Source organism: Malaclemys terrapin, chromosome 25 (genome assembly GCF_027887155.1).
Source record: "Malaclemys terrapin pileata isolate rMalTer1 chromosome 25, rMalTer1.hap1, whole genome shotgun sequence".
NCBI classification, from domain to species: Eukaryota; Metazoa; Chordata; order Testudines; family Emydidae; genus Malaclemys; species Malaclemys terrapin.
The window spans coordinates 13997832-14023936 of NC_071529.1; the positions used below are offsets into that span (position 1 = coordinate 13997832).

Genomic DNA, 26105 nt, shown 5'->3' on the forward strand with positions numbered 1-26105 from the left:
GTCAGGCATCCCCGCATCCCGGGGAGCCCGGGCAGCCCCGCCCGCCGCAGAGCCCCTCGGAGCGGGGCAGTGACGGGTCCCGGGGCCGGAGTCTGCGCCACGGAGCGAGCCCGGGGCTGCCCGGCCCCCCCCGCCGCCGGGCCCCATGGCCCCCTGAGCCCCCCGCGGGGAGCCCTGCCCGGAGCGCAGCGCGGCGCGGCGCGGAGCCGTGCGCCCCCGCTGCGCGCCCCGTGCGCCCCCGCTGCGCGCCCCGGCCGGCCGGGCATGAAGCCGCTGGAGAAATTCCTGAAGAAGCAGGGCTCGCACCTGGCGGGCCGGGCCGGGCCCGGGCCCGGGCCCGGGGGGCTGCAGCGCCGCCAGAGCGTCTCCCGCCTGCTGCTGCCCGGCTTCCTCCGGGAGCCCGCCGAGGAGCCCGAGCGGGGCATGGAGCCGGCCCAGCCCGGCGGCGACGGGCGCTGGCTGGAGCTGCGGCCCCCGGACGCCGCGCTCCGGTCCCCCTCGTCCTTCTCCTCCGAGGAGCTGTCCCCCGGCGGCGGGGAGCCGCCGCTGAGCCCCGACCCCGCCGCCACCTGCTGCTGGCCCCCGGGGCCGCCCGACAGCCCCGAGCGCCTGCTGGGGGCGCTGCTGGACCGGCTCGGGGGGGGCCCGACCTCGCACGGCCAGGGCTGCGGCGCAGGTAAGGGACGGAGCCAGGGGAGGGGGGTCAGCAGGTGCCCGTGGTGCCAGGTTGGGGAGGGGGGGGCTGCAGGGGGTCAGCAGGTGCCCGTGGTGGTGGTAGGGGGGCTGGTGCCCGGGGGTCAGCAGGTGCCCATGGTGGCAGGGGGCTGGTGCCAGGGGAAGGGGGTCAGCAGGTGCCCATGGTGGCAGGGGGCTGGTGCCAGGGGAGGGGGGTCAGCAGGTGCCTGTGGTGGCAGGGAGGGTCTGACTCTCTGGATGAGGTGCATGTTGAAAGTGGGGCTTGGTTTCTGTCACTGTGGGGGAGGGGGTCTGAGGGGGAGGGTCAGGCCATTGGGGGAAGGTCAGGGGGCTCTCAGATCTGGCAGGGCCTGGGGTATCCACATAAGGCTGCAGGGTCCTGCACTATGGTAACTGGGTGGGGGCCTGGAGTCCCCTCTCCCAAGGAGCTGTCCACTTTGGCGGTCTGCGGTGTCATTGCAGAATGGAGCCACCAGGAGGCGCCGTGTGGGGGGAGAGCCTGGGGCAGAGGCCGGGGACCCCTCCAGAGAGAGGGGTGCTTGTGAGGGAGGACAAGGGGGCTCCATGGGAGAGGCCTCCTTGGCCAGATGGGCAGTGATTGGCCTTTCCAGCCCTTGGCAGCATGGCCCTGGGGCCTCCTGAAGATCCCAGGAGACGCTCGGCTGCAGGGGGCTCAGAAATGCGCGGCGGAGCCGCCGGGGCCCAGGTGGTGGCGGCTGCCCCTCGAGCCGCCTGTTAATCGTTAACGTTGCTCCGACGCTAAAATTAGCCTGGGTGGCAGTGGAAGGCAGCTCGCCGGAGCGGGAGCCGCGGCCCTTGGCACAGGCTGCCCCTCTCGCCTCGGGCTCCCCACCTGAGAGCCCAGGGGCAGATGGGCCTGGCTCCCCATGCCTGGCCCTGCCCCTGTGTTCAGTCGAGGCTGGGCTGTCTGGACAGGGGGGGGTCGGGCAGCGGGACCCCTGGCTGGGCTGTCTGGACGGGGGGGGGTCGGTCAGCGGGACCCCTGGCTGGGCTGTCTGGACGGGGGGGGGTCGGTCAGCGGGACCCCTGGCTGGGCTGTCTGGACGGGGGGGGGTCGGGCAGCGGGACCCCTGGCTGGGCTGTCTGGACGGGGGGGGTCGGGCAGCGGGACCCCTGGCTGGGCTGTCTGGACGGGGGGGGGTCGGGCAGTGGGACCCCAGGCTGGGCTGTCTGGACGGGGGGGGGGGGGTCGGGCAGCGGGACCCCTGGCTGGGCTGTCTGCACGGGGGGGGGGTCGGGCAGCGGGACCCCTGGCTGGGCTGTCTGCACGGGGGGGTCGGGCAGCGGGACCCCAGGCTGGAGTGAGCGATGCAGCACATGGCAGCGTTTGGCTCCTGGGAAGACGCGGGGGGTGGAATTTGTGTCTGAGGCTGGGCTAGAGCCAGGCATGGAGCAGGCACCAGCTGTTCACGCTCCCTCCAGCACAGCCCTGCCAGGGGTCTTCAATCCCGATACAGAGCACCGACTTCTGCCCCCGATCCCCTGCTCTGCCGGTGCCCCTCACTCCCGACCCGCAGCCCCTGGGCTCTTCCCCCCCCCCCCCTCCGCTCTGCCGGTGCCCCTCACTCCCGACCCACAGCCCCTGGGCTCCCCCGCCCTGCTCTGCCAGTGCCCCTCACTCCCGACCCGCAGCCCCTGGGCTCCCCCCCCCGCTCTGCCGGTGCCCCTCACTCCCGACCCGCAGCCCCTGCTAGCCCAGCCCTGAGCTACCTGCCTTCCCCGCAGCTCTGCCGGTGCCCCTCACTCCCGACCCATAGCCCCTGGGCTCCCCCCACCCCGCTCTCCAACCTGGACCCCCGCCTCCGTCTGTTTGTGGTCCCTCGCCAAGACCTTTGCCAGTTGTGGCGCATTCCATGGAGGTTTGTGACTGTGGCTGCGCACTGGCCCTACAGGCCCATGTGACCCAGCCCAGCTCAGGGGCTGGGGTGCCCAGATGCATCATGGGGGCCATTGTCCTGCGCGGCGTCCTGTGCTCCTTGCACTGGCCCCGTGTCTGCGCACGGCCCTGGCGCAATCCCATGCGGGTGCTGGAGAATTGGACTCGGGGAGTCGATAGCATAGCTCCTGTCCACTGCAGTGAACCAGAGCTTCACCCTCAGCGCCTTGAACGGCGCCTGCAAAGGGTGTCTATGCGGGGGGGGAGGGGGACCAAACCGCTATCTGGGTCTGGACTCTCCTGTCCCGAGGCAGGGGGTGCAGTGGGCACATGGGGAAAGGGCTTTCGCCCCTTTGCTTGGGACCTTAGCAGCAGCGTGGGTGGGTCTGATCAGGACCATCTCTGTCCTGCTTTGAGCAGGGGGTTGGACTAGATGACCCCCTGAGATTCTATGATTCTTGGCTGAGGGGGGTGTGCAGGAAGCCTCCTGTCCATCTCTGAGCTCTGGCATGGGGGGATTCTGGGCGGGACGAGAAGCTGGCGGCTGTTCTAGGACTCTGGGATCTTAGCGTCCAGCGCGGCTCTCCCTGGGAGGTGGCAGAGCCCTCTGATTGGATGCCTGTCTTTGCTCCTGCTGCCCAGTGCATGGGCAATGCCAGCGGTGCCGGTGGCCATGCGGCTGTTAAACAGCTGCTGTGTTCCACCCCAGAGGTGGCTGCATTTCAGTGTCAGGTAAAGTGATCCCTTTACCCATGTCACAAAGGGCCTGTGGGGCTAACTTGTGACTGAAGCACTATGAGATCCTCCCAGGAGCAGTGTCATGTATCGTCTATAGATGGGGAAACTGAGGCACAAAGAGCGGCGGAGCTTTGCGCAGCACATCAAGGGCAGAACTAGGAGTAGAGCTGGCCCCTGGCCCCCTGTAGTAACCATGGGACACGTGCCTTCGTGTCCGTCGCCTCCCCATGCGGTGCAGGGTATATTTATCCGGATTCTCACAATCAAGCAGGCTCTGGAGCAGGGGATGAAATGTCAGGACAGGTCCCAGCCTGGGGAAGAGAAGGATTTGCAGCCCTCATCACAGGACCACCCTGGCTCCATTGTGCGAAGGATTTGCTTAATCTCCAGCTCACTGGTGCAAAGTTACCTCGTGGGCAGAGCGGCAGTGCTTTGATCCCGAGCTTGGCGTTGGCCCTGAGCCGGCGGCAGCGGAACAATGCGCCTGCTGAGCGATTCCCATCCCAGGGGCTCCAGGCACTAACGACTAATACTCCAACCCCGCTGTCGGCAGCCCCACTGGCAGGGGGCAAGTGACTCCTCCGTGGTCACGCAGGAAAACTGGCAGCACTAAGAATAGAACCCAGGAGTCCTGGTTCCCAGCACCCCCACCTGCTCTAACCACTAGGCACCACTCCCTTCCCAGAGCTGGGAATAGAACCCAGGAGTCCTGGTTCCTAGCCCCCATTCACTCTAACCACTAGGCCCCACTCCCTCCCTTAGCCAGGGTAGAACCCAGGCATCCTGACTCCTGGGCGGGTATTTAAACCACACCCTGCCCTCTTCCTGCATTAGGTGCTGTGTCCCCACCGCAGAGTGCAGCAGCTGCTGCTGGGATGCCAGTCACTGAGTGGCCCCCAGTCCCGCCCTGGTGCCAGGGGCTGGCCCCCAGGAGAGGGGCAGAGCCGGTCTGCCTGCTTGCGGCTGCCCTGGGGCCTATTCACTGCCGGGGGCGGGTCAGCTCGGGGTCTCCCTGAGGACCCAGCTAGGGCGAATAGCTGGGGGGGGCTGGCAGAGCCGGGATTCAGGGGAGGGGCGGTGGCGCTGGGAGCCCCCACACCAGCTCCCCTTGCTGCAGTAAGCGGCTGCTCTCAATTCCCTGATGCTCAGAACCGCTGCCTGGCAGGAGCCCCGGGGCAGGGAGCAGCCCCCCGCCCCACCTGCCCGCTCCCCGGGTGCCTGCGCGGTGCCTCGTACCCTGCACCTGTTCTGGAGCATGGGCCTGCCCTGCACACGGGGTCCTGCCTTGGGAATTTCCCTGAGCCTCTAGCTCCGCCCTCCTGGCTTCGGCGGGTCTGGACGGTGAGGGGCACTGCCCAGGCGGTGCGGAGCGTCCCCTAGGAGGCGCTGCGCTCCCAGCTCGGCAGCCCGGCAGCTGGCTGGTAAGGCCATGAGCAGCCTCGATCTCGCGAGAATAATCTCTCCCCCCCTTGAGGAGTGTTTTTGGGTGGGTGGGGCTGGGGGGGTCTGAGTGTCTGGGGCGGGAAGGAAGGACCCTGCCTGTGGGTACGGTCCCCATGGCAAGGGAAAGCCAAAGGGGCCATCCTGGGGCTGCCTTGGTCCTAGGTTGGGTACCAGGCCATATGGCCCAGCGGGACGGTCCGATACGGGCAGCACCTCCACTGGCTCCCAGTTGCGTGTAGCAGGAAGCCTCCATCTCTCCCTGCTGCCCTGTCCTGCTTGGAGTCTCTTCTGGCTCCATCGCATCTTCCGCAGCAGGGAAGCAGCCGAGACCCCCTGTGCGCTCTGCGGATACGCACCGGGGAGCCCACGGGCGGACGAAGCCGCTCCAATGTAACAGACAAACCGGCCATGCGGCTAGCAGGAAATCCCTTTCTTATACATGGGGATGCCCCATTAACCTGCGGGACTCACCGTCCCAAGGCGTAGCCACATGGTCGAGGACCTGGTACGATTCAGGAAAGGTTAAATACGTACCCCGCCATTTTCCAAAGGCCCAGAGATCCCCCATCTCAGCCCTGTGGACAACAGAAGGAACATCTGGTCTGTCGTTATCCCATCTCCTAGAACTGGAAGGGACCTTGACAGGTCATCAAGTCTAGCCCCCTGCCTTCACTAGCAGGACCAAGTACTGATTTTGCCCCAGATCCCCAAGTGGCCCGCTCAAGGATTGAACTCACAACCCTGGGTTTAGCAGGCCAATGCTCAAACCACTGAGCTATCCCTCCCCCTCGTTCAGCAAGCCTAGCTAAGGGCTGAGAGATATTCACCCTCATGCATCAGGGCACAAGTCAACCAAACCCCCTCCCAGGGTCAGGAAGGAACATCCCCTGGAGGCAGGCTAGGGCATGAACTGCACGGTTGTATAGTCCATCCTCTGCAGCACCTTGGCCTGGCTGCTGTCCGAGACGGACAGTGGGCCTGTGGCTGCTCTCAGCCCGTGCAGCAGGAGAGACACCCGAGGAGGGACAATGTGACTCAGTGGGTAGGGCTGGGAGTCAGGATTCCTGAGTTCTATTCCTGGCTCTGCTGCTGACCTGCTGGGCAAGTCATTTCCTCGCTGCATGCCTCAGTTTCCCCTCCCGCCCTGTGTCTGTTTAGACTGAGATCTCTAGGGGGCAGGGATTGTCCCTGTCTGTGAGCACCCGGCCCCATGGGGCCCAGTCTGAGCTGTGGTCTCTAGGTCCAGCTGTAATCCTGTCAGTCACCTGTCTGATGCCGCATGGCAGGAGTTGCGTACCAGGCCGGAGGGAGCCCGGGTCTCCTGCACTAGGCTAACCCCTGTGGTCCCCCTGGGCCAGGGGAGGTTGGAGTTTGCTGCGGCTGGTCCGAGGCCGATCTGCTGTCCAGAGACTGCACTGCAGCCCCTCCCGAATGGCATCGGGCCGCTGGGTCCCCTGCAGCCCGGCTGGGCAGTGGGTGCCCTCTCCCAGTGCACGCCCATGGCAGGGGGCTGGCTGGGAGGGCGACATCAGGCGAGCAGGCCCCACGTGGGGCAGGGTAGGAGACGGGCACAGCGAGGGAGCGGGCGGGAAGCGGCTGCTTGGCTGGCGCCGTGAGGGGAGATGCTCGTTGGTTGCTTTAGACCCCACCTGGCTTCCCCAACCGCCCCAGTAGGAGCTTTGGCGTTCACCTGTGGGCTGGCCCTGCCGCCCTACGGGACATGCTCGCCCCCACTGCCAGGCAGGGCTTGCCCAGCCTGGGTGCCTGGCATGAGGCGGGGGAAGGGGCAGATTTGCCGTGGATGCCCGAGAGATTGCAGCGCGTCGCGCATAGCCAAGGGGACGTGGGCGGGAGGGGGCCAGACGCCCTGGAGCCATCTGGGGTCTGGTCACCCTGCCGGAGCCAGGCCAAATTGGGGTCCCCAAATCCCCTCCCCCCACTCAGGGAAACGCCCCCCAGGCCCTGGGCAATTTCACTCCTCTCCCTGTGGCTGGCGCCACCTGCGCTCTGAAGCAGCACAACGGGCCGTGCCAGGGAGCGGGCACCGGGGAGCTGGGCTGGGCCAGCGAGGTCCCAGGACTCTGAATACTCTGCCGCAAAACCCCTTTGGGAAATGCTCCCCCTGGCTTGGGGTGGGGGGTGACAGATGCCTGCAGCCCAGACCCCCCCACACACACTGTGCGCTAAACAACCCCCTGTTGGCACGACTGGAGGCCTGGAGTTGTTCCTTGGGCAGGGCTTGGCACGCTGGCAGGGCGTGGTGTGTGTGGGAGCCACCTGCCCTGCTCAGGTTGTACCTGCTCTGTAAATAAACAGCCGGCGAGGCGGGGAGGCCCGTTCCCCAGCGTCCGTGTGCCCCCTGTTCAAACACAGCCGGGGGGGACTGGGAGTCAGGACTCCTGGGTTCTATTCCCAGGTCTGGGGCCGGGCGTGTGATTAGAGCAGCAGACGACAGGTCAGGATCCCTGGGTGCTGCCACTGGCTAAGGGGGGGGGGGGGCGGCAATGCGGACTAGTGGTTACAGCAAGACACTGGGAGGCTCTGTCTGGGCTCTGCTCCTTCCCGGGTGGCACAAGGGGACCCCCCTGAGTCTCAGCGCCCCCCTCAGCCACCGCCCCTTCTCCTGGGGTGTGGAGCCCTGGGACGGGCTGTGTGCTGCTGTTACACGCTCGGGCCCAGCCCTGTTGTTGTGGATTAGCTGTAGTGGGGCAGTGCCAGGAGCCTGAGTCTTGCATCACGGCTCGGCGGGCCGGGCGCTGCACAGACGGGGATCAAAGGGACAGTCCCCCCCACAGGGCCTACGATGGATGTGCCCCAGCGAACGGGGTTCGTGCTGATCCCCAGCCCCTCCTCTCCCCACGCCTGCCCCCAGGCAATACAGGCTGGGCAGGGGGGGCCCGTCGCTCCATGCCATGGGGTCGCTGCAGCTCTTGGCCTCACCGGCCTGGCATCTCGCTGGGGCCTCTTGTCTAATGGCCATTAATGGGCGCCGGATTCGCTAGCGGGCGGGGAGCCAGCTTGGTGGAGCTGCTCTGTTCCTTGGGTTTGCCTTCGTTGTCTCCCCCTGGCGTGGCTACCGGGCGCCTGGTACCTCGCACCCCTGCAAAGAGAAACATGGAATTCCTTCAGCGCCAATTAGCCAGCCAGCAGCTGTGCCCACGGCAGCGGGTGCTGGGCTGGGATCCCGACGGCTGCGTCAGGAGGGCAACAGCCCTGCAAGATGCAGCTCCCAGGTGCTGGCTGCATGAGCTCCTCCCAGACCTGACCAGAGGCAGCGCGGCCTAGTGGACGGAGGCCCTGAGACTCACTAACGAGGGCTTGTTTGCTGTGGCCGCCTGGCCTGGTGGCAGGGACACTGGGTGGGGAGCAGGACTTGCGGTTCTATTCCCACCATGGGCAAGTCCTGGCCCTGCACTGTGCCTCAGTTTCCCCTCCCACCCCTTGTCTTGTGTGCTTAGATTGTGACCTGCTCAGGGCAGGGGCTATCTGTCTCTGTGCAGCACCCAGCACAACAGGGCCCTGGTCTTGGTTGAGGCCTCTAACAACACCCTGTGCTACAAATACTAATATGGGGGGGCGGGTAGCCTGGCTTTCCTGACTACCCCCGCAGCCTCAGTCAGAGACAGGATTTTCCTTCCCTGCCTGTCCCCTGTGCTGTTAAACAAATCAGTGCTACGCCCTAGAGGTGGCTGCTTTTCTGTCGATCCGCGCCAGCTGCCTCCTGTCCTAACCTATGCTGCGTGCTGTTCCAGTCGGCTGCTGGGCTGCACCCCAGAGGTGGCAGCATCTCGGGGCGGGGTGCGGTGTGAGGATTTAGGAGTCGGGGTTCTCTGCCCTGACTCCAGGCTCCTCGCTCTCACAATGGAGTTACGAAGACAGGGAATGAATTTCCTGCCCTGCTGGGGGTGGGCGCTCGGCCGCACCGGGAGCTCGAGCGGGGCTCAGCGCCACAGGCCCTGAAGCGAAACCAAAGGGATTTGTGTTTAGAAAAACGTTTGGCTCATCTTGACAGACGCCAAAGGCTCATTCCCCCATTTTCTGGCCTGGCGCGTGGTGTCGCTGGGCAGGCTCAACGTCCTCGGGCAAAGCGTCCTCTGGCTTGTCTGAGCACAGAATGGCAGGACTTCAGTGGGTGCTGTGTTCCACCCCAGAGGCGGCTGCATGTCAGTGGGGGCTCAGGGGGTGATGTTGTGTGTTTGGGGGGGAGGTATATGAAATGGGTGGGGGGGTATATGGGGTGGGTGCATGCTGTGGGATGGTGTAGAAAGTGGGTGGGGCGTATATGAGGTGGGGTATGTGTCACAGACTCACAGATCGTACCCATTCTTGGTCCCGTGAGGTCCATGGGGGGTGCCCCTTCCACTGAGACAGCCCTTCTCGGGGGTCCACTCTCTCCCGGGGCCAGGCCCCTCCACCTCCTGGAGCCGCACCTTTCTGAGCCTTAGCATGTCTGTCTCTGCTGTGGGCCCCCTCAGGGAGTCCCCTCGCTCTGGGCCCCCGGGGCCTCCACGCCCCGAAGGGGTTGATGTCCCCTGTTCTCTAGACCGGAGTGACTCTCATTCAGTGTAACGCAGGAGGGTTATTGAGAGTCTGAACACAGCACAAGAAACTCTCCGACCTCCGGCCTGGCCTCCCTCAGCCCAGCACATCCCAGTCCCCCTGCATCCAGGTGGGCTCTGCCTGCTCCCCCTCTCCAGCCCCGAGCCCCCCTGCTTCCCTGCTGGGCACTTGATATCACCGGCCCCAGGCCCTGCCTCTGTCCATTGTCTTCTCTCCAGGGAAACAGGGTCGCCTGGGCCTCCTCTCCCCTCTTCTGTCCTCTGGCCCCTCTGGCTGGAACCCGCCGGTCCGGTCATCGGGGTCCTCTCCCCGCAGCCCATTGTCCTCCCACTGGCCAGAACCGGCTGCAGCTCCTGAGCTGGGTCTCCGGGTCACCCGTCGCTGGGGTGTCCCTCCTCCAGGCCATCGGCTGGGGTCCCAAGTTCCCTCTCCCGTCCTCTGTAACAACAAACTCCCTCTCCCCTCCCCTCGTTAAACCAGTAACCCCGAGGGACACTGACTCTCACCCCCTCTGCATGCAAACCATTGGGAAAACACGGAAAAAAACAAGAAAATCCCCCACTTCGTCACAGTATGAAGTAGGTGGGGGTTATGGGGGGTGTAGGAAGTGGGGGATATGGAGTGTGGAGTATATGGGGGTATAGGAAGTGGGTGGGGGATATGGGGTATGAAGGGTCTGGGTGAGGTGGGAGGTATATGGGGTGGGGTATGAAAGGGTGGGTGGTATACAGGGGGTAGGAAGTGGTTGGGGGGTATATGAGGTGGGGTATGAAGGTGTGGGTGGGGGGATATGGGGTGGAGTAGGGTGTACGAAGTGGGTAGGGGATATGAGGTGAGGTAGGAAGCGGGCGGGGGGATACGGGGTGGGAGGTATACGGGGGGGTAGGAAGCGGGCGGGGGGATACGGGGTGGGAGGTATACGGGGGGGGTAGGAAGCGGGCGGGGGGATACGGGGTGGGAGGTATACGGGGGGGTAGGAAGCGGGCGGGGGGATACGGGGTGGGAGGTATACGGGGGGGGTAGGAAGCGGGCGGGGGGATACGGGGTGGGAGGTATACGGGGGGGGTAGGAAGCGGGCGGGGGGATACGGGGTGGGAGGTATACGGGGGGGTAGGAAGCGGGCGGGGGGATACGGGGTGGGAGGTATACGGGGGGGTAGGAAGCGGGCGGGGGGATACGGGGTGGGAGGTATACGGGGGGGGTAGGAAGCGGGCGGGGGGATACGGGGTGGGAGGTATACGGGGGGGGTAGGAAGCGGGCGGGGGGATACGGGGTGGGAGGTATACGGGGGGGGTAGGAAGCGGGCGGGGGGATACGGGGTGGGAGGTATACGGGGGGGTAGGAAGCGGGCGGGGGGATATGAGGTGGGGTATGAAGGGGCTGGGTGGGGGGATATGGGGTGGGAGGTATACAGGGGTTTAGGAAGTAGGTGGGGGGTGACTCGTTTATAGACAAAGGGCTCTGCAGGTTTGCTGGGGGTGCTGGGCATTTTGGCATCGCCTGACATTGCTCCCTGGGGTCGTGCCAGGGGCTGGCCTGGCGAGGGGGCTGGACTGGGTCAAGGAGCAGTGGGGGGGGGCATGGGGCCCTCGCTGGCCCCTGGCGTGGGGGAGGAGGTCAGAGCGGGGGCGGGAGGGCAGAGTCCATGTGCAGGGGCTGAGTCCCAGCATTCCTGGCATGGGGACAGCCTGGGATCGATACCAGCGCATCCCGGCAGGTCAGGGACTGAACGGGCTGCCCCCGCTGCCCCTCCGGGCCGGCCCCCTGGGGAAAGCGGGGACTGGGCACTGCTGCCCAATCGCTGGTGCCAGGAGGTGGGTGACAGGACACCTGGTTCTATGCATGATGCTGGGACTGAGCGAGTCCGTGCCTCAGTTTCCCCAGCAGGGCAAACAATGCCAGCCCACCCTTGTTAAGGACAACGTGATATTATCCTGTAGCAAAAGGGGCTCAGCTCCCCGAGCCACGAGCCCGGCCCTGGGCACCCGGGAGAGACCCCCGGCAACAGCGTCGACCCTGTTGTCTCACCCGATCCCCTGCAAAGGCCAAGCGATTGTAAATAGCTTTGATGCAGGCGTATGTGTGCACGAGGGACCATGTGTGCAAGGGCAGCAAGTGTGTGTGCGAGGGCAGTGTGTGTGTGCATGTGCAAGCACACGTGCGCTTAACCCACTACCCCCCCGGGGGAAGGGATGGGGCCAATTCCCTCTGACTAACGCGGTGCTCACAGTGTTGGTGCATCCACCAGTGGGTGCCCTCATGTGCGTGGCCCAGCCATGCCACCGGCAGGGCAGGGCAGCAGGCACCGTGGGCACAGAGCGCTGCCCGCCTGCCCCACGCAGCCCCCAACCCCGGGTCTGTCTCTCTCCTAGACGTGCTATTGGACGACATCATCCTCACTCACTCGCTCTTCCTGCCGACCGAGCACCTGCTGCAGCAGCTGCACCAGCGATATCCTTCGGGGAAGGTCCCGGGGGCCCCTCCAGGAGGTTGGGGGCAGTGGGAAGGGGCAGGGGGGTCTGATCGGCTTCACGCCTGGCCGGGACTCATCTCACCTCTTCCCTTTCCGCAGCCGAGGGGGGGAGACGCGCTGGGCCCGCTGCGGGCCGGACTCGGGGGCGTGCCTTTGCCCGGCCATTTGCTTCCAGCCGGAGGTGCTCACTCGCCGTGTGGACGTCGGCCACGGCCACACCCTGGCTGTGATTTCCGCGAACCGGAAATGCCGTGGGGTGAATACTTGTTTTCCTCCACGGCGGGTAGAAACTGGTTTGTTATTGTAGGGTCTCCTGGGAGGAGCTGTACTCGGCACACTGGTTCGCTCCTGAGAGCGAGCGGGGCCGGGCCTGGGCCGGTTGGTTATGATTGGGTTGCACACCGGCACCGGCCTGCTGACATGTATTGGCCTCAGCCCGTGCCAGGCTGCCCATGTGCCAGCGTGGGCCGTGCAGACGGCGACGCCAGGCAGGGCCAGGTCAGACGCCCGTGGCTCCCCTCACGGCGTGACCGGGAAGCAGTCGCCCAGGAGAGGGGATGGAAGGAGCCAGCGTGTCCCGCCTCGCCCTTCACTTCAGCCGGGTGCCCTGGTCCGTGCCCCATCTCCAGGCCCTGCGCAGGGCCAGGCGTGCTCGAGTGAAACTCACATAAGCTCACTCAGGCACTTGTCCCGCCGTCTCTCCCCGTGGGGTTACCCCATTTGCCCCACCTGAGGACCCATGGGATGCAGAGCAGGGCCCGGGGCGCTCGGCACCCGCCTCTAGAGCTGAGCTCATCTGTGCCTGGGGGGCAGCCGGGAAATGAACCCAGGTGTCCAGCGCCACAGGGTTCTCTCGCTGCACTAGCCAGGGCGCTCGTTGCCCCCCTTTCCCCAGGGGATACTTTCAGCCCCTTTCCCCTCCCCCAGCTCCCCGGTCTCTTTTCCCTTAACCCCGTGCCCACCTTCCTGCTGGCGTCGGGGGGCCCTTCGCCCGGCTGGGAGGAGAGCGACGCGCTCCCGAGGAAGCGGGCCGTGCTGACCGTGCTGCTGCACTTCCTGGAGACCTACAAGGGCATCCTGCAGGAGGAGGAGAGCGCTGGGAAAGTCATCAAGGTGCGTGGGGGCTGGGGGGGCAGCTTTACCCTCCGTCCCAGCCCTCGAGGGGTAGAGGGTCCTGCCCCGGAGCAGGACAGCCCTGGGTCTGTCACTGTGGGGGGAATCGTTGGATCCTCGCTGCCCGTGTCTGATTAACCCTTTGTGCTCGGCCAGGCTGGTCAATGTCACTCTCGGAGCTGCTCCCCCATCCCCCAGCTGCCCTGATTTTTCCTAGTGGATTTAAACCCTCCCACACCGTGTGTGGGGCCCCGATACCCCAGGACCCCCGGCCCCAGGGAGTCTGTCTCTCCGGTGATGTTGCTGCGTATTTCTGCAAGCCACTCACTCAGCAGTCTGCATGTGGGCCCTGCGCTGAGCATGGCTGGGGGCAGGGCGGTGGTTTGTTCCCCAGTGTCTCAGGGCAGTGCCAGGCCAGATCTGAGCTGGGGGAGCCCTGCTGGCCGTGCAGCCTAAGACCCCCCTCCCCCCTCCCCAGGATCTCTACCTGCTGATCATGAAAGACGCCTCCCTCTACCCAGAGCTGGAAGACGAGATCCTGAGACTGCACCAGCTGGTGGAGACAGTGGAGCTCAAGTGAGTGACGCCGGGTCCCCGCCGGGCTGTCCGGGGCCGCACTGTCCTGAGTCACGGCCCTGCAATTGCAGCCTCGCTATTAGCAGTGTTATGGTAATGCCAAGAGGCCCCGATCCGGGCTCAGGGCCCCCTTAAGCCGGCCCTGCCAGCGATGGCTGGCGCGGTGCTGGTACCCAGACCTGGGCACAAAGGGGTGGCAACTGGGGGACACTAGATGGCACCCAAAGATATTTCTTTTGGAGGGCCAGGGCCTCGTGAAAACCCAGTGTGGCTTAGTCCCCACTCTGCAGCCCCCCAGCCTCCCCAGGGCATTATTCCCCTATTTCCCTGACCTGCCCCCTCTCATTTGCAGGGTGCCCAAGGAGACCCCACCACCCAGCAAGCAGGTCAAGCCACTTTTCCGGCACTTCCGGCGCATCGACTCCTGCCTCCAGACCCGGGTGGCCTTCCGGGGCTCAGATGAGAGTGAGTGTGGGGAGGGTCTGAGTGCCCGGCTGGGCACGGCGAGCAGAATCCGATTCCCTGCTGGGAGGCAGGACGCCTGGGTTCCTTCCGAGGGGGAGGATGTAGCTGCTTGGCCCCAGTCACCAGCACTGGTTCCTGCCCCCCGATGGAGGGTGGTTGGCACCAGGGGGGACATCCTGCTGCCTGCATTCGTTACCATGATCGCGTCAGTTTCTGGGTGAGGCTCCGGGCGAGCTGCCAGAGTGGCTGTTAGGGGTGTAAAATGTGGGCCCTGCCCCCACTGGGTAGTGCGGGGAGACCTCGGGCAAGTCCCTTCCCCACTCTGTGCCTCAGTTTCCCCATCAGTAAAGTGGGGGATCAGCCCCGTGGCCGGGCGCAGGAAATGCTTTGGGAGCCTGGGAGGGAGGGTGCAAAGTGATGCTGAGAATGAACTGTCTGCTGCCCCCCATGTCTGATCTCTCCCCGCCCCAATCCAATTGCAGCCCCCAGGCGACCCTGCCAGCAGAGCCCCAGCTCACGAGAGCGGGACCTTGCTGCCCGCTCCCACCGGGGGGCGCCAGCGATGGGACAAGGGGGATGTGGCTGAGATTCCACCCCCACGGCAGCCCCCCCACCCCTCCCTCGTCTGTCTCCTTGCAGTCTTCTGCCGCGTGTACATGCCCGACCACTCCTACGTCACCATCCGCAGCCGCCTCTCGGCCTCGGTGCAGGACATCCTGGCCGCGGTGACGGAGAAGCTGCAGTACTCGGAGGAGCAGAGCACCCGGGAGGAAGCCCTCGCCCTGGTGGCGGTGGCGTCGTCTGGAGGTGACTGGCCTAGGGGGTCACAGTGGGGGGGGGCTGAGGGGTATCAGTGCAAGGCATGTTCCTGCTTCCCGTGGGGCTGGGAGGGCCATTACTGGGCAGGGTCCGATCTGGCATCGCTGCCCCTTGCTGCCTGCTGTGCATCAAACCAAGGATGTGCCAGCCCCCTCCAGGTCCGCCCGAAGCCCTGAGCCAGAACCACGTTCGTCCCCATGGTCTGGGCGGAACGTGGCCCCCGCCCCAGTGAGCTTGCAACGGTGTCCTCCCCTGGTGCCAGTAGGGGGCGCTCGGCGTGGTTATCTGGGCACAGGGGCCACGAGACCTCTGCTGTCTCCGGGATAGACACGGGTGAAGGGGGCTGTGGGGAGGAGAGGCCCGCTGCCCCGGGGGGTCTGGGCAGGAAGGATATTTTACGGCTGGCCCTGGCTGCCACCGGCTCGTGGGTGGGGGAATAGCCCCCGCCTGGGGCATTCAAGGGTCTGGTAGCTCTGAGAGGCCCCTGGATACAGACCCAGAGCAATGTGGCCCCTGCAGGAGCCTGCCGCCACCCCCTCCCCATTCCCAGCCAGGGGGCAGAGCCTGACGGCCGTTCGTTTGCTGGCTGAGGGGCAGCGAGTCTGGCAGGTCCCAAACCTTTGGGCACTAGCCAGCCCTTCTTACGAGCAGAGAGACTGGCACTGATTGAGGCCCCAGGGCAGCGTGGCTGGGAGAGCTGCGCTGGACACCGCTGACCCCAGCCCCCGTCTCTCCTGCCCCCAGAGAAGGCCGTGCTGCAGCCCAGCGAGGAGTGCGTCTTCACCACGCTGGGCATCAACAGCCACCTCTTCGCCTGCGCGAAGGACGCCATTGAGTCGCTGGTGAGAGCCCCCCACAGGCACGGCGCCAGGGGCCGCCCATGGGAGCCAAACGGTGCCAGCTGTGCCACAACCCAGAAGGGGGCTAGGGATGCTGGTGCCCAGAATCTTGGTTGTTTTACTTCCCTGGCGCTCCCCTTGGCGGGGCTCTGGCAGATTTCTCCCCCCACCCACCCCCGGTATCCCAGCCATCCCCGCCCCTGCCGACCCTGGGGACGGGTCGCTGGTCTCCCATGGTTCTCAGTCATCCTGAAGGGGAATCCCAGTGCTTAACCCTGAGATCACTGCGCTCACACTGAAATGCAGCTACCTCTGGGGTGGGACGGCAGCTGCTTGGCACAACAGTGCACGGTGGAAATTTAGAAATGCTGTATCCAGCTGAAGCTGCAGGGGACAAAGCAGAGTCCCCGGGGTCGGGATGTGGCCAGGGTCCTGGGGTCGATGTCCCGACTCTTGCAAAAAGCATCATGAAATCTTAAAGGGCTCCCAGAATCTAACCACTAGGCAAGACCTCCTTTCCCACCAGTGCCACCATTAACCTCTTGACTGCTGGACCTCGCTGCAGTCCCCATGTAGCACTGGCCCCGTGGCGGTACGTCGAGGGGGCAGCCATGCAGGTGCCCTTGTACCAGGGACATATGGCCACAGAGCCACTGGGTTACTGGGTCAGTGCTGAGTGAGCGAGTGGTTAAACTGGGGTCTGGTCGCTTTAGCTGTGTGGTTCTCTCCCCTTCTGAGCATTTGTGGGTGGGGGGAAGAACTCCCCTCCCTGAATGCAGCAGTTTTTCCCACGGGTGCAGTTCCACATTCCCACTGGGGGGGTTGCTACAGAGGCCAATACCCCGGGCATCTTGCCCCCTCTCCGCACAGTTAGCCTAAGGCTACAGCCTCATGGCAAGTCTCCCCCCGCCCCACAGGTCCCGCTCCCCGAGGAGATCCAGGTCTCGCCGGGCGACACCGAAATCCACCACGTGGAGGCTGAGGAAATAGCCAATCACATGACGGCCTTTCACTGGGAACTCTTCCGCTGCATCCACGAGGTGAGGTCAGAGGGGCTGGCCGGGCCTGCATGTCCCAAGTCTGCGCGCAGGGGGACCGGGGGGAGGAGGTACGGAGCAGAGCATGCTGGGGAATTGTTTTTTTTTTTTTAACCTTGCAAAAGAAAATTGATAAAAGCACTCCCCTCCACCCCCCGCCATTTTTTGTTGAAGAATTTCTTCCACATTTTTGTAGGCTCTGAACCCGGCCGCTGCAAACAGGAGCAGTGGTCTGGCCGGGTCAACAAAAATCGGAGATTTCTGCACAGAAATGGAAACTGGCCCCACACTCTCCACGGGGTCGAACTGCTTTTCTTTTCGGTGCCCAGCTCTACGATGAGGCCTTTGCTCCTTGTTGCTGGTCTGAGGCCAGCCTAGTCCGGCAGGCCGCAAATACTGTTCCTCGCCAACAGCTGTTTGGCCCATACGTGTCGTGAGTTTGGCGGGTCTCAGTCAAGCTCCCAGAAGACAGGTGTGCCCAGCACTAAGTGGCCGCTCGCTCTCAGTCCTGGCCAGAGATCACTGTGCTACAGAGCCTAGAATCCCTTGGGCAGGTAGTTGATGGGGCAGCGTGTAGGGCGCTGGGGCTTTGCTAAGACTTTCTGTACGGGAGGGGGCAGGGGAGGGGTCTGGGGGACCGGTGGGACCTCAGGGTTCAGGCTGTGGTGCACTGGTGTGGAGCGACACCGACCGTGCCCCTCTCCCGTGGTTTGCAGCTGGAGTTTGTGGACTACGTTTTCCACGGGGAGCGGGGCCGGCGGGAGACGGCCAACCTGGAGCTGCTGCTACAGCGCTGCAGCGAGGTGCAGCACTGGGTGGCCACGGAGATGCTGCTGTGCGAGTCGCTGGGGAAGCGCGCCCACCTGCTCAAGAAGTTCATCAAGATCGCAGCCATGTGAGCGCCGCGGGGACCGAGGGGCCCTGCATGGGGCCGGGGCGGGTGCAGTGGACAGGGCCCCCCCTTGCAGTCCCAGTCCCCCGGTCCCTGGCCTCAGCTCTGCACTGCCAGGCGCTGAGCCGGCCTCTCCTGCGTGGGACAGCGTGTGAGGCAGGGCAGGGGTGGATGTCGCCGCTGCTGTGGCAGGAGGCTGCCGGGCCCTGACTGGCACCGCCAGGGCCGGGTCTGGAGCGCTGGGGGACGGCTGGTCATGGGGCTGCCCTCTACCTGCCCTCAGGGTCCTGATGACCCAATGCCCAGAGCTTGCCCAGCTGGAGGGCTGCAGGTTGCGTGCCCCTTACCCCTCCCGCCGGGCCGGGGGGGCAGGATCTCTCTCCCTTTAACCCGTTAGTGGCTGGCCCCTGAGCCTCCTGCTCCATGTTCCCAGCTGCAAGCAGAACCAGGACATGCTGTCCTTCTATGCCGTGGTGATGGGGCTGGACAACGCGGCCGTCAGCCGGTTACGGCTCACCTGGGAGGTAAGCGGGTAGCGGGAGCGTGGGTCTCTGCTTGTTGGGCCAGTGTTTGGGACCCCTGTCGGTCAGGGTGGGGGTCCCCATCCCCCATCTGAGCCAGCCGGGTCTCCTTGTCCCGACTGGCAGTGACCTCACGTCATGGACGGCACCTGGCCCGGGCCGTGCTTGAGAGGGAGACCTCTAAGGAGAACCCAGGGGGCTCAGAGGGGGCGCTCTCCCCTGGCAGGCAGTGCTGACCCCAATGCCCCAGGGTGGCGCTAGGGGGCGCTGTGCTGCAGGGACTGGGGTGGGGGCTCAGTAGGGGGCGCTCTCCCCTGGCAGGCAGTGCTGACCCCAATGCCCTGGGGTGGCGCTAGGGGGCGCTGTGCTGCAGGGACTGGGGTGGGGGCTCAGTAGGGGGCGCTCTCCCCTGGCAGGCAGTGCTGACCCGAGCGTGGTGCTAGGGGGCCCGGGCTGCTGTTTCTCAGAGGTTGGGACTGTTTTGGAGGCATTCAAGACCCTGCCGACTGCCCTTTGCAGCTGAGTTGGCTTTTAACCCCGATCCCCAGGCTGAATTCCAGCCCTGTCCTACACCTGGCCTTGCCCCCGTGGTTTAAGCTGAGAGTGCAGTGCCTTGCCCTCCCTGCCTGGAGAGGCTATGCAGCCTTGCTCCGTGGCTGTGCAAGCAGCTGCCGTGGTCCACCCCAGAGGTGGCTGCATCTCAGTGCTGGGGGAAACGGTTCCTTCTGCAGCTGCAAAGCATGTGGGGATCCTGGTTGCTGTTTATCTTCCTCTTCCTCCCTCCAAGTAAACAAACCCAGGAAATAAACCCAAGGCCTCTCCCTCTGCTAACAAGGGCCCGGCCCATTGCACACGAGAGCCCTGCCCAGACGGGGGATTAGCTGTGCATTCCTGGGGACCGGGGTCCCCGCTCCACCTCGCTGCCCAGGGACGGTGCCCTGCGACGGAGCCGAGTCCCCCATGGTGCCTGTGTGCCAGCCTGAGCTGGTGGCACCTTTCCCCCAGTGCACGTGTGGTTGGCACACGCAGTGTCCTGCCTGGCACGGAGGTGCTAGGCGGCGGGGTCTGAACCTGGGGCCGGGCACTCACGGTTCCTTTCGTTTTTCAGAAGCTTCCGGGCAAGTTTAAGAACCTGTTCCGGAAGTTTGAGACTCTGACGGTGAGACCTCGCCCCTGGGGGGCTGGGCTGAGTGGGCGGGGGCTGGAACGGCATCCCTGGCTCACCACTCTTGTGCCAAGGTCCTGGGGGGCAGGACTGGGCATCCACGGGTACCTGGGTAACCTGGCACCTGCACAGGGGCAAGGTGGGGGGTGGAAACGTTCCCCTGCGGCTCCGCTCCCGGGGGCTCCCAGCGGGAATTTCCATTCGGAGTTAACCAGCAGCCCAAGGACGCAGCCGAGAGGAGGGGCTGGGGACCGGCCGGTCAACGACCCTGCCCCTGCGCTGGGTGAGGTGAGCGGCAGCCCCCCCAGCGCCTCCTGCTGGGAGCTCCGGGAGCCTGGCGGGAAGTGCGCATCACATGTACCCTGCTGCCATGGATAACGTTTGGTGCCACGGCAGGAACCATCCTCCCAGCCCAGCCCTCGCGCCCCCTGCCCCCAATGCCGGCCTGCATCTGCCGCCTCACTCAGCATGGGGGGGCGGGTCTGAGTATCGGGGATCTAGGCGGGTTCCCCCCCCACGTGCTGAGCACATGGCACTTGGCACATACCCGATGGCACCCCGGGTAACCCCTCAGGGGCCCTGCTCTCAGCCGGGGGATTGGAACCGGCATGTTCCTGTGCCAAGCCGGCTGGCTGGAGACCCCTCGCGGGGGGCTGGGCCTTGCCAACGCTGTGATCTAGCCACCAGCCGGCTGCCCAGAGTGGAGCCGTGGGTGCTAACGGGGCTGACGCCGGCGCGGCCCCATGTACCTCAGCACGGCCAGGTGTGGGGGAGGCTCAGCCGGGTGGGTCCGGGTCCCTGCGGGGTTCGCCCCAGGCCTGGTTCTCCTTGCCCAGCCCCTCGTGCGGCCTCTCTGGGGTCCCGCTGGGTGTCCAGGCTGGGGTCCCCCGGAGCACCCCCTCTTGACCTGTCCTCCCTCCCTGCCCCTGCAGGACCCCTGCCGGAATCACAAAACCTACCGGGAAGTCCTCTCCAAGATGAACCCGCCCCTCATCCCCTTCGTGCCCCTCATCCTGAAAGGTGAGCCGTGGGCCTGGGGGCTCCCGGGAGGTGCTCCCCGCTGCCCCCTCCCCAGAGGGCTCATGGCCACGCAGGGAACCAATCCCGGCAGCCGAGGGCCCATGTGTCTGCACCGCGTCATGCAGGGAAAGCGTTGCCTAGTGGTTACAGCTGGGGGGCTGCTGGACAGGGCTTCCGGCTCTCCTGCTGTCTCATGGGTGACCGTGGGCAACTCCCCTCCCTCTTCTGTGCCTCAGTTTCCCCAGCTGTGCTGCAGGGAGCGGGGCCCAGGACTCAGTAGGGGGCACTTTCCCTTCACCGTCAGTGAGCCCTGCCTGCGCCCCTCCCTCCCCCCGCTGCCACCCACCCGGGATTTTCCCTTGTGTACTGACAGCTGCTGCGCTCTGCCCCAGAAGGGGCTGCATTTCAGCGCCGGGACACTAAGGATTCCTGAAACTTAGGGGCCATGTCCTGCCCTCAGGCAGAGTCTGTGACCGGCAGCCCTGGGAATCCCTCTGCCTGCAGGGCTATGGACTAGGGCGTGGGCATCTCCCAGCTAGGTGCCCACGGGGAGGAGCTGGGGCCCAGGACAGCACAGCGCCCGGGAGGGAGAGGAGAGAGTCCGTCTTGCCTGCGCTCACCTTGTCCTCCTCCTTTGCCCCCCAGACCTGACGTTTGTGCACGAGGGCAGCAAGACGCTCCTGGACGGGCTGGTGAACGTGGAGAAGCTGGTGAGTGTGTGTCCCTCCCCTCTCGGCCTCCTGGAGGAAGAGACCCCCGGATCCAGTTCTCCCCAGCGGGTTTCATCCATCAGGACACCTGGGTTCTTTCCTTGGCGAGGCCCTTCCCCTTTGTGACATGTGTTCCGCACTGAGTGTGTCCCTGCCCCAAGGAGCTCACACAGGGTGGGTGGGGAAACTGAGGCAGAGAGTGGGGCCGGGACCTGGCCAGGGTCACCCAGCAGGCCGATAGCAGAGATGGCGACGGCCCCGTGTGCCCATTGCAAGCCCCAGGCCTGGCTCTGAGAACAGCTGGTGTCTGGGCCGGAGTGGGGGGCATCGCAGCACCAGACCCGCAGGGCAGCGAGCTCTGCCTTTGTCTGGATGGGACCCCAGGTGGCAGAGCCCCCAGCCCCTGCAGCGCCCCCCTCCCTGCGGGATTAACTGGCGTTGTCCTGGGAACGTCCTTCATGCAATATTCAGCCTAGCGCAGGCGTTGGGGGTGCCGGGGGGGAGAGTGTCGCAACCAGCGGGGGCGGGGTGGGGGGGGCTGCATGCTGCTGCATGGAGCCAGTGTTGCCATGGCGATGCACTCATTCCCGCAGCCCCTCCGGGGCCGTTCCAAGCGCTCGGCTCATGGGGTCCTTGGGCTGCTGCTCGGCACAGAGAGCGGGTCACGGCCAGCCTGGGGGGTGCCCGCCGCCCTTGGGGGATTCGGGGCCAGCTCGACTCCCCTGTGCTGGGGTAAACGGGGCAGCTTCCGATTGGCCACAGAACAGAATTCCCCCCACCTGGCCCGTAGTGGGGGGCGGCTGGCCGGAGAGATCCCCTCCCCCCACGGCACCCCTGTTCTGCCTCCACAACGAACCCGGGCAGCCTCGCCCCGGGCATGGGCACGGCATGACCAGACCCCACACTGTCCTGTCCCCTCGAAGCCTTGTCCCTGCCTGCGAATCGGCTGCTCGTGGTCGCTCGATCCAGCTGTTCCCAGCACCCCGGGGTTCCCGGCTCAGCCTGCGCCCGAGCGCGGGGCGGGCGTCTCACCGGCCTGGCCCCCGCCTGGCCCTGTGCTTGGCTCTGCGTGAGGGGCTGGGGCTCAGAGCTCACTCTCACCCACGGAGCTGGGCGCCCCCTGTAGGAAACCTGGGCCCAGGTCTCGCTAACTCGACCCCGGGGTGGAATTTCCCCGGCGCGACCTGCAGATCCCAGCCCCTGTAAGGCAGCGCCAAGGAACGATGGGGGTTGGGGGGGCAGAGCCAGCCTTGCTCCTGGCACTGGTGGGGCTCCAGGTGCTGTGAGAGACAAACAACAGCTGGGTCCAAATCCCCTCCCCCACCTGCACCTGGCCACCCCTGCGGGTGGGGAGGTGTCTGTCCGTCTCGGCTGGGGTGTCTAGCACCCTCTGCTGGCCTGTGCGGGCGGGGCTTAGACCAGCGGTTTGTTGTTTCACACACCTGCAGGGGTAGCGCCAGCTGGATCGGGCACCTTGGGTGGGCCCAGAGTCAGCGCCTGTCCCTTGTGGGATGAGGGGGGTCTGCAGGGGGTTCTCCAGGCTGGGGTTCTGGATGGCTTCCTGCCCTGACTGCCGGTCTCACTTATGTACCTGGCTGGGCTCCTGGGGGGCTGGGTACACGGTCCTGAGGCTGCCCCGGGGCCAGCCCAGCGCCCAGCCTGCTAACCGCTTGGCTGCCTTCCTTTGCAGCACTCAATCGCCGAAAAAGTGAGGACAATCCGGAAGTACCGCAGCCGGCCCCTGTGTGAGTATGAGCGTCTCCCCCCACGCTGCACTCCAGGGAAGAGTAGGGGCAGCGTCATTACCCCACGGAACTCCCTGCTTCCCCAGACTGCAGATCCCGCCTGGGAGGCTCCAGGACTGGCAGCCAGTGTGGGGCCTTTGCCTCTGGTTTACTAGTCTGAAGCCTGCCCGGCCTGGGAGCAAATGAAAGCTGCCACCGTCCAACCGGCAGAGACCTTTTGCCCGTGCCATAAACCTGTGCGAAAGCCGACTCAGGCCGGCCTGTCTGCTTCTCGGGGAAGCTTCCCAGGTAGGGTGACCAGATGTCCTGATTTTTGGGTCTTTTTCTTATATAGGCTCCTGTTGCCCCCCATCCCCTGTCCTGATTTTTCACACGTGGTGTCTGGTCGCCCTATTCCCAGGTGGCCCGGTCAGGTCACCTGTGCCAGGGCCCGGCTGGCAGACGCCACGCTTAGCCCCAGGGCAGCTAGCAGCCCGGTGTCCTCCCTCCTGCGGGCATGAGCCAGGCTGGGTGAGTTCCACCTGGAGAGGCAGAGCAGCGCCTCCTGCTGCTGGCTCTGGGGTCGTGTGCCCTGACGTCTCCTCCCCCGCAGGCCTGGATTTGGAGGCATCGCCCAGCCAGCTGCAGACCAAGGCCTACGTGCGCCAGTTCCAGGTGATCGACAATCAGAACCTGCTCTTCGAGCTCTCCTACAAGCTGGAGGCGAGCAGCCAGTGACAGCCGGGGGGCGCTGGATCCGTCACACTACAGCACTTTGGCTGGCCCCGGCCCCGGCTCGCCGGACGCCCCTGTGCTTGGGGAGACACGGGGCCTGGTGCCGCGGCACTTTGTGGTTTACAGAGTCAGCTGGACTTTAAACACGCGGCCCTTCCCCATCGGGGTCGGGGGCGACCCCTGCTGCGCAGACGGGGTGGGCCAGGACCGGCTTTCGGTCTAGCTTTAAACTCCGGCCCAGCTGGGCCAGGCGCCCAGGGCACTGTCTGGGGGACCAGGGCATGGGCAGGAAATACTGTCCCCTCTGCCGGGTGCCAGTGGGGTGGGTCGGAGCCAGGTGCGGTGAGGGGCTGCATGTGGTGTGGGGATCAGCATTCCCCTTGGCAAACAAAGGGGACCTGTGCCCCCCGGGTCCCAGATCCCTCTCGCCCCATTCCTGTTCTCTCTTCTCGGCTTCAACCCTCCTGCTTCTCCCACCCGTGTGTGTTTCCCTCCTTTCCTCCATCCCCCAGCCAGAGCAGCTGTGATTCCAAACCCCCCCCCCCCCCCCCCGGCTCTCAGGGGGACAGGGCACTGGGACCCTGCGCCCCTTACTGGGTGGCTCTGAGTGCATGTCAGAATGCAAAGGGCCCCCCTAAGGGGAAGCAGCATTGGGGTGCTGGGGAGAAGCCCTGGCTCCAGTGCTTCTGTCCCCCAGAGTTGGTCCTGCTGAAGGCACCGTACTTCCCTGTAGTTTCAGAGCTATGGGTTCCCCCCCCCGCCAGTTTCAAAGCTATGGGTTTCCCCACCTGCTCGCCCACCTAGGGTGACTTGGTCCCTAGGAGTTTGGCTGCAGTAACTGACACAGGTGGGGTTTGAACCTGTGACCTACGGAGTGGAAAGCAGGAGGCACTGGAGCTAGAGCCCTAAATCCATTCAACAGCCTCCTGAACCTCCTACATGGGTCAGCAGGGGGAGGGGAGGCAGAGCCCCCCATGGGGGTTATGTGGCCCTCATAGCGCTCTGGGGCTGGGTTTCTTTCCCCATTAGACTCCCTTTGCCCCTCAGCTTCTCCCCCATCTCTGCCCCTCGCTTACCTATGCCAAGGGCAGGGGCCCCAGTCTGCCTGGGCCAGTGCTAAGGGCAGTTGTGTAACCCCATTGCCTTTAAACCCTGCCTGTCCGTTCCACGGATCTGCTCGTGCCCTGAAGCATGGCCCTGCCCCGGCCCCCAGACACCCTCCACTGCTACAGCAGAGACTCTTCACCTGGGATGAAGCCAACCCCCCACCCCATCATGCCCCTTGGCGGGATGGGAGCCACTCCCTACAGCCAGTTGCATCCGGCCACAAGGAGCCCCATGGCAGTATGCTGAGAGGAGAGCAGCCCTGTGGGAGTGGGGGTCAAGTGTGGGGTGAGCTGGCTGCGAGGGGCCCCAGAACCACCGGTGGGCGGGGGAGCCCCAGAACTGTGTTCCCTGCAATTCTATTTTTGTACCTGTCCTTTTTGTCGCGCTGTAAACTCCGCACGGAGGTTCTCTTTATATATATTCAGGGTCTTTCTGTTTCTGTCACTGCTGAGGGTCTCGCCTGCGGCCTGGGCGGCTCCCTAGCCTAACACGAGAATGTGTATATTTTGTACCAAAATGCTCTCAATTGTAAATTTATTTTTTAAAAGAAAACGGCAGCTCCTTGTGTGCTACGGTGCTTTGTCCAGAGACTTTTCTACAGGCGGCTGCGGGGTTGCAGCCCGTTGCCGCGTGAGCTGGAATGGAAAGATGCACCGTGCAGTTTGGCGGAGGCTGGTTGGGTTCTGGGTCTATGATTCTCTGACTGTGCTCCAGAAGCACTGGGGTGGGAGGAAGACTTCGAAACAGAACTGGCAATAAACAGAACTGTCTATTGAGGGGCGTGTCCAGCACCTGAATGATTGCAGCAGCGGGTCCGAGCCCCAGCCGGGCACCAGAACCACACAGCATTGGCGCTAGGCAAACACAGCCTGCTGAAGCTCTGGACTCCAGGCCAGGCCAACCTGCCCCTTCTCATTCAGTTCCACTCGTCACACCCCGTGGGGGAGACAAATGGGGCTCTGCGTGGCTTGCCTGGGGGGAGATGCCTTTGTACCCCACACAGCTCCTGGCTGTGGTGTTCTGGCCCAGTTAGTGGCACCGACAGCGCTTCAAGAGAGGTTAATGAGTCTGCTGTGCAGCCAGTTGGCTTTTAGCTCATGCGGTAGAGGCTCATGCGCTAAGCTCCAGCCGTCCCCAGTTCGATCCTGCCCGCTGCCGACCGGGGGCATGTTGGCATTACACCTTTAAAGTCCATGCTCCCTAACCCCCATCGACCCGAGTGCGTTTCATGAGAGGGGAGGTTAACCTACGGGCTGGCCATGCTTAGGATTGGCCATCTCTGTAGTGCCCACAGTCTCTATCCTAAGCCCATCAACCTGGCCAGCTGGTGTGTGTATGAGCCCCCCTGTGGATTTCCCAGGATAGCTACCTCAACCGCTCCCTCGTGCTGTGTGTGTGACTCCCCCCATGTTCCCTGGGCCCCAGCACACCCAGGAGCCAGGCCCCCCAGTTGTTCAAGGGAGGTGAATCAATTTGGGGGATCCAATTAGTAGGAAGGATGGGACCCCTGGGGCCGAGTTCCTGAGAGTGGATTATCAGAGGGGGGGAGGTGCTGCGCAGAGAGGGGCATGGCTG

At 64.9% G+C, this 26105-nt stretch overlaps 1 protein-coding gene across 1 annotated transcript; it reads left to right on the plus strand.

Moving 5' to 3' along the window:
- Positions 1–25306, plus strand: RAPGEFL1 (Rap guanine nucleotide exchange factor like 1). Its single transcript, XM_054014587.1, has 15 exons — positions 1–676; positions 11707–11785; positions 12770–12920; positions 13399–13496; positions 13849–13961; positions 14601–14768; positions 15525–15622; positions 16537–16659; positions 17373–17551; positions 17982–18072; positions 19178–19228; positions 20167–20254; positions 20900–20964; positions 22655–22709; positions 23302–25306. Exons 1-15 carry the CDS (start codon positions 265–267, stop codon positions 23424–23426), a joined length of 1896 nt encoding a protein of 631 aa, XP_053870562.1. The 5' UTR covers positions 1–264; the 3' UTR covers positions 23427–25306.
- Positions 25307–26105: the final 799 nt, after the last annotated feature.